At 44.7% G+C, this 14,244-nt stretch overlaps 1 protein-coding gene across 7 annotated transcripts in view; it reads right to left on the reverse strand.

Annotated features, from left to right (window-relative positions):
* Positions 1 to 283: 283 nt before the first annotated feature.
* The window catches only part of RASAL2 (RAS protein activator like 2), a 373,545-nt gene continuing 359,584 nt past the window's right edge, over positions 284 to 14,244 (reverse strand). For 4 of the 7 annotated variants that reach the window (XM_059145573.1, XM_059145572.1, XM_059145570.1 and 1 more), the window contains 4 exons: positions 12,900 to 13,102; positions 11,584 to 11,671; positions 8,598 to 8,628; positions 284 to 5,881 (listed from right to left, as the gene is read on the reverse strand). In XM_059145573.1, the coding sequence (XP_059001556.1) occupies positions 5,739 to 5,881; positions 8,598 to 8,628; positions 11,584 to 11,671; positions 12,900 to 13,102 (465 nt within the window). In that variant the 3' untranslated portion in view covers positions 284 to 5,738. The remainder of the gene's footprint in view (positions 5,882 to 8,597; positions 8,629 to 11,583; positions 11,672 to 12,899; positions 13,103 to 14,244) is intronic. The other 3 variants (XM_059145575.1, XM_059145574.1, XM_059145571.1) reach the window with 1 other exon arrangement.

The following is a 14,244-nucleotide window of genomic DNA, read 5'->3' on the forward strand; positions in this document are numbered from 1 at the left end:
CCAGAATGAGGAGCTCTCTGTGGACCTCATCACAATACATTATTAATGCAAGCTATTTGTCCTACTACGTGTAAATATTTTTTACTTGTCAATTGGGAAATTCTGTGACACATTGTTCTTAATGTTAAACTATAACTTAAGAAAAAAAAATACATGACCTCAGAAGAATGTTCCCTGCATACATTTCCTTTCTGGTTTTTCTCCAAGTGTTCTACTCACCCAGAATACAGGCTAGAAGTAAGGTGGTAATCATGTGAAATACAGTAGCAACTTTAGTCTGAAATGTTTAAAGTTAAAGTTTATTTGTATTCTTTGTAGGAATATCAATAAAAGACCTCAAATGTATCTATATCTGTACATGTACAAGAACCATCAAAAATTATTCACAGAACAAAAATAAATCTTCTTTAGAACAAACCCAGGTAATGAAATGTAGATATGGATCTCATGTATGGAACAATCTAAGTGCTACCAGCACAAAAATATGGCTTTAAAAATAAAATAAAATCTTGGGTTTTGTTTTTCTAAGGTGTATTTCTCTTTCTTGAAATAAAAAATAAATTATTTAGAATTATCATTGTAAAATAGTCGTGTGCATTAACACATTCTTATTAAGGCCCTGGAGATGACAAACAGAATCAAATTTAGAAGGTAAATTCCTCACAAGTGTGACTCGGGTTAGTGTGCTGCTGTCTGCTTGGGTTAATTCTAATGTTACTAGGAAATATCTAAGCACCAGTCAAGATTTAACCTTTACTATTTATTTCCACTTTTCTGCAGGATAGTGGTCATTGAGTCAATAATATTTTAACCTTTTGGCGAACTGGGAACTGAGTTTAGAAATGACATAAATACGATATTTATACATGAACATTTGAAACCCTCCCACGGATGTTGGAAGCCCCTAAAACATCTCTTCGGTGGAAATCTTTCTACAAATACAGATAAATCTGGTTTTAGGTCCCAAATGAAAACATTTCCTAGTAGAACATGAGGGCATTCGAATGAGAAAGAAAGCAGTAGGAAATGCGAATGCAGGCTGAGACAGGGGCAGAACAACCCCTTTGCTCTCCTGTCTTGGCCACATCCTGCGGGCTTGGTTTCTCAAACACCTGAGGATCAACTGACCAGGAACCAAAGCTCCTTCTTTCTGGAAACTGCTCTCAGATCAGTGATATTCAGCTTTCTTTCTATGACCCGCATGGTATCAATGACAATAGTTAGGATTCTTGAGACAATGTCAGACCAAATCAATTTCAAGTCACTTTAACCTATATACATATAACACATATGGTACATTTTAAAGAGGAATGAACCACAGTCGTAACATCTAACAAATGAGAGCACAAAACCTTAAAAGCTCAAGAAAGTCTGGGAATTGCTGTTCTGTAAGACGGATTAACTAACGTTCAGAAAAAGGAAGCCCTAGGAATCGTGTTTTGTGTGGCTGTGCATGTTGCCTTTCCACTTCTCTATTTTAAGATCAGGCAAAGGATATATAAATCCTGTTTCCTTGAACCTTTGGGCTACTGAGAAGGCTGCCGTCCATCAGTCCCCTTTTGGATCATGGAACTTCCTCACGTTCTTTCACTCCTCGTAAGATCTTTATTCCATCTCATGCAAATTTCATCAATTTTGTCCTTTCTTAACTCAAGAGAATTCGTAACTGGGTCATGACAACAAGAGAATGCTTTTAGAACTAATAATAATCACTTGAACATGGAAAGAGATTCTATTTAAAAATTCAACACCCCAACATATCTTGCCTTTAATAGACTAGTAAAATAGGTCTTCCAGTTGACACACTGATAAAAACAAAGTATCCCAAATTCTTGGCCCTCAGGTAATGGGTGGGAAGGCAACAATTGACTGCTGGGCCAAGCAGGTGATTTCACACGTGACTTTTCACACGTGACTTGAGAAGGGGAAGGGGAATGGAGAAGGTCTTTTTGGTTCCACAATCTGTAGGAGAAGGTGGCCCCTGTGGGTACAGCTGACGATAAACTAAGGCTGTGGCCCAGCGATAAGTCTAGTCTGGTGACCAGCCTCGGCTCAAGGTCACATGGGACTTAGGTAATCCGGAAGGAGGTTCCTTCCTCAAGTTCAGCTTTCTTAGGAACTCCGAACTGGAGCTAACCAGAACTCAATCCAGGTGCAAGGCAAAGCAAATATGAATGCAAACTCACTCCATGGTCATAGTCTTGCCCTGGAACATCCCATAAGAACCTGCTCCACACCTGGGACACCTCTGAGGACAGTGTGAGAGTCAGGGGCCGAAAAGAACCACAGCTCCGTGAATAAAGGCTGAGGTCGGCCAAGATCTGGAAAACTTTAAGACCAGCAAATTCTCAAGGTCATACAGCAGTCAAAGACAGAAACTCCTGCTCTTTCACTGTCCAACACCATCACAGGGACAGGTGGCAGCAGACCAGAGAGAGCAACTTGTGACCAACTCGATACCCAGTAAAGACATGGAACAGATACAACAGCACGATGAGCTTATTTTACTACATTCTCCTCATGAATGGGCTGCCCTGGACTCCCGACGGCACCTCCGTGAGTGTGCCTGGGGCATGGTGGGCGCTTGGGTGTCTGTTCTAGTTACCTAGATGTCAACCCCTGTGTTTGGGCTTATGTTGCAGAGGCTTGGAGAACATCAGGACCTGGTGGAAATGTCACTCTTTCTGCTCCTCCGGCTCAGAAAGCCTGTTGCTCCAGTGATATAAAAAAGGAGTACAAAAAGGGCTTTCCTGAACTCCTAAATCCTACCCACACTGTCCTTGTCAACAGCCAAGTCTGGCAGTCAGCTTAGACAAGCACTTCTCAAACACTTCACCTGAACCCCGGATGCCACGGAACTGCGGTCCAGGCTGCAGCCCGCATGGTGATGTGTGCCTGGAGGAGGAGTGTGGCCACAGCGATCTCAGCCCGCCCGCCTCTCCTGGACCATACCCTCCCTCCCCGCAGAACATCCGGATATATTCTTTGGGCTGAAGAAAAGCCAAATTTAGCGATAACTCCATAAAAACTGTCAGCTGTTTGCTCCAGTCTTCCAGACTTAAAAATCTTTCAGAGTAAGTTCTACAGATGGCAGCTTCTCTCAAGAAATTCTCAGAAAAATGTTTGGACAGGAACAGGCTCAAAGGATAATCTAAAACGTAACATCTGGCAACAGATCTGAACTTGTAGCTGACTTCTAATTTGATTTTTTTTTTTAAACTCTTTTCATTCAAGATAGCCTGGTAAGAGAGGGCTGCATCTGAGAGGCTCTCACAATGCCAGCAAGATCTAGGCAGCCATCCAGCCATCACAAGCACATTTATTTTTTTGTGTCTCCCCCAACCCCCACTACACGTAAGCTTATCTGCCTTCTGTAATCCATAACCAACACTTCGAGCTTCCAAACTTCAATGCAAGACATCACCCAAGTTACAGACTTAAGGCCAACCGAGATTGATACCTCTTTTATCAGGCTTTCTGCGACTAGATGAAGGATTTACAGAGCAGATTAAACGTGACTGGAGCGGAGAATAGCTTTAAATGAGGACACCTGTGTTCATACCCCCCAGCCAACACAGGGCACACCTTCAGAATTAGTAAGGTGGGTTTCCTATTAAAGAAGGGGTTTTGACCACAGTGCACCCTAAACTTTGAGGGAGGACTCAAGAATTTGTAAAACAACTACCAGGGGGTCAAGAAATTAACCAAGTGCCAAAATCCGAGGGCAGGAAAACTGTAGATCAGATAAGCTGGATGAGCAGCCCGATTTCCAGCTCTGACTGGCAGAAACGAGATTCGGAAGGGAAATGTTTTAAAAGGTTGTGGGGCGGGGGCCTTTGGGAGGTTGCTGAGATGCAAGGTCCAACACAGAGATCCACCGGGGAGAGGCCAGGGCTCAGGAGATCCGAGCACCAGCCCGGGGCACCGTGAGAAATGTCTTATGTAGAAACACTCACTCTCTGCATAGGGCTCCCTTGGGTCTTTTGTCCCCCCCCCCCTTTTTTTTTTTAAATTTCCTTAAAAGTTTATAATTTAAAATAAACATCCTTAACTTATTTGAGATACGTTGTTGCTTTTTCAGGATAAAGAACTGCTTAGATCTTGCTTAAAGAGATTCAAAACCCTTTTAACATTATATCTGACAGCAGAGAAGGCATGAACTTGTCCTATCTGTGCAGTTATATGTACATATGTGTGAGTATATATGTATATATATTTGTATATATAATGTCTGTTTTAACATGTAACATTCCATACTTCTGATAATCAGGTTTGCATTCAAGATGATACTTCACACCTCTGGAAAAAAGGTAGTAAACTAGCTTCCGTGACTGTTTCTGTCCTACAATAAAGCCAAGGATGACAGTTGGTGAAACAAAGTCATTATTGCCAAATCTACGAAGAGCATGGGAGTAACAACTGAAACGCATGGTCCTTGCACTTTTAGTTTTCTTTGTTTATACACGGAGTCATGACTTTTAAGAGAGCCATACTTTGAATCCGGATTTCCTTTCCAAATTTTAGTGAGGGAATTAGAAGAAGCCATTTCAAAGCTAAAGATTCAGTTAAAATTACCCTGCCCAGAGATTTGCTAGTACAATGGATAAAATCTTTATCCCAAACAAAAATTGTAAGTTACAAATAGAAAAGTTTTTTTTTTTTTTAGTTTTTTTTTTTTAAATAGGAAATATTCAGAGATTCCTGCTATGGTAGGGTTAGCCCTTTTCTGTGTGGAAGAAAGGGTGTTTATTCTGGATGGCTTATGGACAGCATATCTGAACAACCTCTCCAGGGGAGAGTGAACCCTGTTGGTGAAGACTGCTCCCGCTGTGGGGGAGGAAAGGGCAGTGGGTGTGTGAAGATGAAGATGGTATGCAGAGACACAAATATTTATAGTTCTGTAAACTCTAAAGAGGAAAAAGAACACCCTTTATTACAACTGGGGTTAAAAAAAGCCCCCTATCTAAAATGGAAAATTCCCATCTGCTGTAGACAGAAGGAAATAGACATCAACAGGAGTTCGATGGAAACCACTCCTAAAGTCCAGTTTTGATGCAACAGCTCTTATCTGTGTCTTCTGAAACAGTGTATCCCCAAATCGGATTAGCTGTCCATCCAGAACCAGTCTTGGTTGATCAGTGGGATCAATTGTTTTGGTTGGCTCTTGGTATTTGTATGTTCTCCTAAAGGACAAGGGGGCCAGAGTGGGGTTTTAGACTGGCAGATGAATCCCTGAAAAATTCATTCTGACGATGTCCTATTGCACTCCACGTGCTTCTATCCAATAGACACTTGGTCTCTACCTACTGAGCCCGCGGGCTCATCGCTCACTCACCCCTCGTTCCTACTTTTTCCTCCTCTAACAACCGCAGTGCTTTCAACAAGAGGAAAACAATAATAAAAATAGTAATAATTAAAAAGGTATTCTACATTATTCACTTCCTTTTGGTATATTACAGTGGTATTTTCTGTACATGGCCCAGAACTAAGTTCCCTATGTACATAGAGACATGGGGGGAAAGCATCGACCTTGGAAGTCTCAGCCTTATGCCCTGAAAGACAAGGTTTCTTTCTTCATTCGAGAATGTCTCGCCACTCTACTGTTCAGAAGTAGCAACATTCTGTAAACCTGGGGGGTCGGGGAGAGGGCTGGGGCCAGGAGAGCGGGGACATTTCCTTCTGTCTCCTCCCACAGTCTGTGTGTTCACCAAGGCCGTCAGCAGCTGCTGTTTTTGAATTCACCATTCTCCGTGATGGAAAGCTTGGTGGGGTTGGTGGGGGAGAGGCCATTGCGGACCTGCATGCTGTAGCGCTCCTTCACCTGCGTCAGCGCGCTCATCAGTCGGGTGTTGGCCGAATCCAGCGACACGATCCGCTTTTCCTGCAACACACCAATCGGGGCTTTATTGGGGCCACATGCAGGAAACCCCATGGTAATGCTCTGCTGAAGGACTGTTCTAGTGCTTTCTACCAAACAGCAGTACACATGATGCTTCCCAGACAAATGGAACGTCTCTGCCTCTTTCTGCACCCTACTCAGGTTCGGCTTCCCTGAGCTCAGTGGGTCTGTGTTTCTTTTCTCTCTCTTTTTTCCTTGCAGCACAGCAGGACTGGTTATTGATAACCCCCTTGGGACGCGAGGATGATGTGAACGAGACACCAGGTATTACTTCTGACTGTGCAACAGGGGTGTCAAGCTGCCTTATGGGATTAAGTGCTTTGGGTCAAAATTAAAACATAGACATTAGGTGGCAAAGAAAGAAGCACCAGAGGTTTCATTTCACAGAGGAGAAATGCATGTGCTCTATGGGTTCTTGGCCCCTCAAGAGGGCCCATCAGTCATGTTTGAAGAGAAATCACACTGTGCTCAAAATTACAACAATACATTGTGGCAGTTTCTAGTCACCAACAAAGTGAGGATGCAACAGCAAGAGGGGAAAAGCAGCCAGAAGCTCAGACCAAGGGGTCATTTGAATATGGGAAGGGAGATGTGGCCGAAGGGGGGCGCCATGAACATAACACATGGAAACAAACAGAGAACACAAGCTCCTGGACTCATTCCAGCTCAGAGTTACTCCAGGAAAGCTGCCCAATAAGGAGATTGCTTTCATTTTACTTTTGAGTCTCTGGGGGGAAAAATGCTTTAGGACCAATTTTTGGAACCAAACATTGTTGAATATACATGCATGGAAAAAAAAAAAAAACCAAAAACCCAAGAGGAAAAAGGGCCACCCCCCCCCCAACCAAAATATGGCAATCTAAAGGAAAGTAGGCTCATCTAAGTATAAGAAGAAAAAAAATAAATAAGATATTATCAGTATCCCAAAGATTAGGAGAGAAACCCTAATCTTAGTTTCAGCAGGTAGGGAGATCATTCCAGAACCTTTCCAAGATAAAGTTGTCACTTTTCAGAAAAGAGGCTTCTGCTGAGAAGGGTCCATGAAATTAACGAGAAAAAACTTGAGGAACAACCCCCAAAGCCAAAAGGAGCTTTCCTCCCCGGGAGTGTCTGACTTTACCCCAGAAGTGTGGTAAGGTGGGTCACGGCAAGGTGCAGAGAGGACAGGAAGGGCCAAGGGTTGGATGTTGCTCCTTGCTAGCGGGCAGCAGCTCCCCAGGGCCATGTCGGGGTGCTCCCAGCACTGAGCTGCCAGGAGGGAGGACCGCTGCCCTCCACTGCCCTGGGGAATGCTGGAGGCAAAAGCATATGGACAATAGCATCAAGTAATGCTCCCCTTTAATCTCCTACTCTGGGGGTGGGGCAGGGCAGCCGGGCTAGGGGTTTCAAAAGTATGAAAAAAAACCCCATTCCTAGCATTAAAAAAATGTCCTCCTTTTCTCTGATGGAGGTCTTGAGTAGTAAGACACATAAAGTCAGCATTATTAGGTAAGCATTCATCTAGTATAAGATGCTTTTTATTTTGGGAGGGTAGCTCATGTTAGGGGTATGCAAAACTCAATGAAAGATCTGTGAGGCTTAAAAAATATAATTCAAAAAAATCATAGCTAATGGAGTTTATTGGGATAACAAGTCTAGATCTTTAAAAAGCAAGTAGGGGGGCGCCTGGGTGGCTCAGTGGGTTAAGCCTCTGCTTTCAGCTCAGGTCATGATCTCAGGGTCCTGGGATCAAGCCCCGCACCAGGCTCTCTGCTCAGCAGGGAGCCTGCTTCCCCCTCTCTGTCTGCCTGCCTCTCTGCCTACCTGTGATCTTTCTGTCAAATGAATGAATGAAAAAAAAAAATAAAATCTTAAAAAGCAAGTAGGTAAGGACTGGCCAGTGGTCACCAGGAAACAAGAAGTCGGGGGCCAAATACAACATTTCCCCTTCTGGTTAAAAATGGCCTCTGGGGGCACCTGGGTAGCTCAATGGGTTAAGCCTCTGCCTTTGGCTCAGGTCATGATCTCAGGGTTCTGGGATGGAGTCCTGCATCGGGCTCTCTGCTTAGCAGGGGGCCTGCCTCCCCCTCCTCTTCTGCCTGCCTCCCTGTCTACTTGTGATCTCTCTCTCTGTCAAATAAATAAAATCTTAAAAAGAAAAGAAAAAAAAAAAAAAGAATGGTTTCTGAACAGAATAACTGGTAATACCCTGAAATGATTTAAAAAGAAATTTCAGGATTAGGATAAATTAGAAGGCCCCAAATATGAAGGAAAGTAGGACTCTTTAGGTTTACACCCCCAAAGTTTTTTAAGGCATTAGTAAAAAATTATTTGATTCTTAAAGGGTCAAAAAAAGAGGCAAAGAATGATTGCAATTATTTATTTCCTATAAGAGTTCCAGCTGAAGCCAAATAACCCCCGGGCTGAACAGCCAGAAGTTTCAAGTGGACAAATCCCCTTTTGTAATTCCCCCCACTGCCAACGTCTCAAAATAAAATAAAAAGTGAAAGAAAAATAATCAAACAGGGACTTTTGATAGTCAAGTTAGTTGGCAGAAGATGCTCTGACATTTTGATTCCGCCTGGGTTGGAAGGCAAAGCAATCCCCATCCAAAGGGATTTCCAGTGAGGGGAGTGCAGGAGCTGGAATGTGTAGGAGGCCAGTGTCCTGGGCCAGGGCTGGGAACTGCTCAGCTAGAGAACGGACTGGGTTTACTTGCCTGTTTGAATAATCTCATCTCCATTTATGACCTGTAATTTAACACAGTGGAGATGTCACTTGCAACAGTAACTAGGCAGCTGCTTGCTTCTCAGAGGAGGAAGCCCTTCTCTGTTCTCCATCTGAGTCACATGGAGGGATCCTGGGGGGTGAAAGTGGCACAGTCCCTGGTCTGATGCTTCAGAAATGATCCCCTTAGTTCCATCACCAGGATCCCCGTGGTCTACAAGGTCTAAGACAGCTGGTTTTGTCCTGGCCAGTGGAACGCTCACCTCCCTGCAGGGCCAGTTAGAAAGCGGCTGGCCCAGGCCAGGCCTCATGGCATAAACTCCAGGAGAAGGATGGGCTGGCCTCAGCGACAAGCCTTGCCCAGAGGGGAGCAGGGCTGCTGATGCAGATGAAAATCAGTTCACTGGGTGCCAGGCCTTTAGTGCTTTGGGAAATGCTGGGCTCAGCTCGAATATAAGGAAAGCAACCGTATTCACTTCAGAAATATTTTCCACTACCAGTGGCACCAAGGAAGATGGCGGGGACCTAAAAGTATGGGTTACCTCCCTGGGAAGGCTTCACCCCAAACTTGGTGCGTTCTAGTAAATGATGCTGAAGGGCTGCTCTGCTCCATCAGAGACTCATGATGTAAGATTTATCCCGACAGAGGAGAGGGTCTGATATAGAAGGTCATTCATTATAAAAGTTGCCCAAAGATGTTCGAAGTCTTCTGCTATAATAAGACTTTAATGTATCAGTAAGACAACAGCTAGAATTGGAGGTTATTATTATTTTTTAATTTGTTTTAGTGCTTATGATCTGTGCTATATACAGGACCCTGTTTTTCAAAATGTGGTCCAGTGAATTCTCCAAGTATTCTTCAGGGATCCATGGGTGGGCTTACTGCACAGTAATGCCTGTGTTTGACAAAGTGATTTACTATATTTAGCCAACCTCGGTGGGCTTTCATCCATGAGCTGAAAGTGGTCTTTGCTGGTGGTATGCAGTCCGAGCAGTTGGAATGTCATCTATGGAAGGTACCATTGGTTTGACCAAAACAGTCCATGTAATCAAAGCATTTGAAAACCACTGCCTTGAGGTATGGACCCAAAATATCTTGTTTAGCCAGACCACACGTGGACGCTGACTGATGCTCTGAGGATCACAGTTCACCCATCCCTGAACAACAACGCCCTCCTGGTTTGCTGAGAGAAAGTCCTTACTTTCCAGAGCTTTTGAGGCCTGATAGATCCTACTCCCTTCTTGTGTTCACTGTCCACGCCCGAATCCTGTTTCACACCCAGTCATCTTGGCCCCCGATATCAAGACAGGGGACGGGAGTGGGTAGAAATTGTCAGAAGCTCATGAGGATGTGCTGACATGACAGGCAGCCGGAAGAGGGAAATGCTCTGTGCACAGAGCCACGACTGTGACACACCCAAGCTTCCTCTGCTTAAGACTGGCATAGTTTTCGACCAGCTGGAATTATGAAAATGGTCTGTTTTATCTCATCAGAACCAAAATCTCTCCTGGTGTGATTATCAATAGGACTCTCTGTGTATTATTTTGTCACACTGAAAATCCGTAAGTGAAAACTTACTAACATTGGTTTTTCTGACTTAATTGCTTTCTGTATCCAGGTTGTGTCTCTGAAGACTCTGGGATGAATTTTTATAGTATGTGTGGCAGGATGGCCTTGTCTCCACCAACTCTCCCTCACCCACCTTGGGGACACCAGAAAGGTTTAAAAAAAGGAGCAAGTCAGATAATTACAGCAAACCTTTCTTCTGATTCTTATGAGGTCCAAATATCCAGAAACTACGGAGTCCCAAGTATTCTAGGAGCTACGGTGATGAGAGCATCACAGCTCACACTGGCCTACAGGTTGGAGGTGTCTGTGGAATATGGAACCCAGGAAGCCTCCTTCCATGGTTCTGCCTTCAGCTTCCCTCCCAACTCCTTTGAAAGATAAATCCCATTCCCCATTAAACCCTGTCAGGAAACCAGACCGCAGGTGTTAAGTGCATGCTTAATAGTCCCGGGGGCTCTGACATGGATGGTCCCCTATGCAGAGAAGAGGGTAGAACATAAAGTCCCATTTTTATTCCATAGTTTGGGGATATGATAAGGTCTTGAGGGTGACACATGCAAACCCATGTGGGTTGGCTGTTTCCAGAAAGGGGATATATTCGGAGGCTAGAGCAGCCACTATGAAAACCGCACCTGCCTTTTGTTCTTTGTTTCACTCTAAGCAATACAACCATATTTAGCAATGATAAAATGAAACCAAATCAGCAATGTTTCCTGCCTCCTGGATTTGGCTCGCATCACTGATGTGCCCTGTGAGGTGTTCTTGGCAGTCATTGCGCCATTAGTGCTGTGGGTATAAGCTAGAGTGAGCAGAGGCCCAGGTTCTGATTTCATCAAGACTAAGAGGCTCTCTAAGCACAGCGCCGACAAAGGAGGGCAGCCAAGCAAGTCCCAAGCATCACTGCCAAACCCTGCACCAGAAGAATGGCAAGGAAAGGTATCTGCCACAGCCCTGTCTTTCCCCTCCAGTTCCACTCGTATGTGGGGCTCGAGGTCGATGGCACAGTGGACGTGACTAACAAGACCGTGAACATCACAGCCAAGCGATGGTCAGTGGAGGTCACAAGCCAGACACATGCGGTGTGCTTCTCACAGTCACCCCCTTAGAGAACGCCCTCCTTTCCATGAGGAACGAAGGAAACCCCATCATGCAGTAGGTTAAGATTTGTCAAGCAACTGCCCTAAGCACGCTAATACTTTGCTGGGTTAACAGACTTGTCACCAGTCAAAGAAAGGAAAAGTAATGCAGGTCACATAGAAACTCTTTTAATCTTCAAAAGGTAATGCTGAGAACTTTCCAATGACCCATTTTTGCAGTACATGCCTTGGCATTTCCAAAGGGCTGGAAGTCGGGAAATTTAACAGTCATTACAAACAAGTGCTTCCTACTAGATTCAAGGCCTGCTCACCTGTGCGTCAATTATTTTTTGCTTTGCATCAATAACTGCTTGCATCTCAGCGTGATCCTTCTTCAGTTCCTCTTCCACAGCCATCAGCCTAGAACGTGGCAGCAAGGAGACATCGAGAACGTCAAAGAGAGCCAGATGACATAGGGGACAAGACACCCAAACTCAGCAGAGTTCAGATTGCCACTCCTCTCCAACGAGAGGTCCGTAATCATGCTTACTTTCTTCTCTCCCACCTTGAAAGGAGACATCCAAGGCTGACCTCTTGGCCAGTGACCGGATCCCACGCATTTTCATCTCCTCTGGGACAAGGTCCCCAAAATCATTTCCTCCCTCTCCTCTGTCAGATCCACCCCCCTGCCCTGGCAGAGCTTATTTCATCGCAAACTATCAAACCAACCAGAGGCAAACAAACAACCCCTTCTTACTTTCAGGTTCCCTGGTGACAACCTATCTCTTCTCTCCTTGCACAGCTAAGTTTCTCAGAGTGTGCTACACTTAGTCGGCCTACTTTCTCTCTCAGGCACCACCTGCATCTTAACCCATGGACTTTCGACTCCACGAAACAGCTCAAAGACTGCTAATTCCCTCCATGTTTCTGAATCAACAAACCTTTTCTGTCTTCATTTTGTTTGACCCCTCGGTAGCATTTGACAAGAGGGAAGCACAGTGGTTATGCGCCTGGGCTCTGGAGTCTGACTTTCTGGCTTCAAGTCCTGGCTGCCCCACTCAGTGACCTTGGGCAGGTGACTTTATGGATTTAGAGCCCGTTTCTTTATTTGTAAAATGAGATCAATGCCTGCCTCCGAGGTTGGCATTAAACACATCTTCATTAACAGATCAAACCAATTACTATTTGTGAAGTGCTTCACAAAATACTTGGCCCATGGTGGGTGCTGTTTGAGTGTCTGGAACAACTGAGCCCTCCAGTAGACTCTGGACATCTTGGCACTCTCTGTCTCTTAGTTCTCTGGCCCTAAAGATATCCAGTGATGCTGCCCTTCTACGTCTCTAGACTCACGAAGACCTAAGTGACCCCTGGACGTTAAATACTAAGACCTTGCAAGTGAGTCGCTATGTTTCCATTTTTTCTAATTATTATGATGGAAGACTACTTGGGTCTTCAAAAGAAGGCTGGGAAATCTCATATCTAGAAACGTTAAGCGATACGGTCCTGCATCACATCTGTAGGGAGTCCCACAGAGCATATGCAGAACTGAATCGGCTTCGGCTGTTGCGACTTCAGGATTCTCCGGCTCATCCTCCGATCTCCCAGTGCCCCCAGCTGGCCCACACCCCCCACCGGCGGGCGGTCTGACCTGCTGATGATGCTCTTCATCTGGCTGTCCTTCTCCTCCTGCTGCCTGCGCAGGCGCTCCTCGCTGTCCTCCAGCCTGGCCTTGTACTCCAGCAGCAGCTTCTGCATCTGCTGCTCCTGCACCAGCAAGCGGCGTTCATACTCCTCCAGCCGCCGGCTGGACACTCGCAGGCGCTCCTTCAGCTTCGTAATTTCCTGCTCGTACTAGAGCAGAAGAAAGGTATCAAAAACAAGGAGTGGGGGCGGGGGACTCGAGTTACGGTGGTTTTTGAAATCGAGGTGGTTGGATGCTGTCTGAGCTGCCATTCCATGTGCTGCTAATATTCTTAAAAATGACCAGAAAGGGACGCCTGGGTGGGCTCAGTGGGTTAAGCAGCTGCCTTCGGCTCAGGTCATGATCCCAGCGTCCTGGGATCGAGTCCCACATCGGGCTCCTTGCTCAGCGGGGAGCCTGCTTCTCCCTCTGCCTCTGCCTGCCATTCTGTCTGCCTGCGCTCGCTCTCCCCCTCTCTCTCTGATAAATAAATAAAATCTTAAAAAAAAAAAAATAATGACCAGAAACCATACATGGTAAAGGAGCTCTGTCCTCCCTCCCCCTAAAATCACATTTTTAATCTGAACTTGGCATTTTCAATCTATATATTTATGTATCTCTTTCCAAATTAACTACCAGTTGCTACAAACTACATCCAATGTGTATCAAATGTGGGCAGGGGAAAAAAAGATCAAGTACTCAGAAGCCTGTCAAATCATTTAAAGTAAGCCAAAAACCAGTCGTCTACCAGGGAAAAGATTACTGTGTCATCACCTGTACTGGAGGACCTCTGACTCATCCTGGCTCATCAGAATCTCATTCCTTCATTCTATTAGAATCAGCCTTTAGAGAACAAGCAATACTTCTATAATGTTACACTACTAAATTAATAGATAAAATCTGATGGCAAAGTAAGCTATTGCTGCGTTCTCCCCAACTATACAAGTGTAAAATATTCAGGTCACAGGCACTAAGCAAAAGGCCTACATATTCTCCAGGGCTCATGATTACTGCCCTTTTGGCCCCTTTTCATGATGTGGTTCATTGGTTCAATTTGGTACTGTTGGCTGGAACACGTATGTCTGTTTTCTCACTAAAGCTTTATATACATATATATATATAAACTAAAGCTTTATATAATAAATCCTCACTAAAGCTTTCTAGAGTCCCCATTCTTTTTGTACTGACAATGCAGTAGCTGGGGTGTGAGTACATCGGAATGTCACATTTCTAGGTGAGGTGAGAAGCATAAGCTTTCTTGTATATGGTCTATTTAAATTAATGAGTAATTCATGATAAATCTATATGGTGC

This window comes from Mustela lutreola, chromosome 14 (genome assembly GCF_030435805.1).
Source record: "Mustela lutreola isolate mMusLut2 chromosome 14, mMusLut2.pri, whole genome shotgun sequence".
NCBI lineage: Eukaryota > Metazoa > Chordata > Mammalia > Carnivora > Mustelidae > Mustela > Mustela lutreola.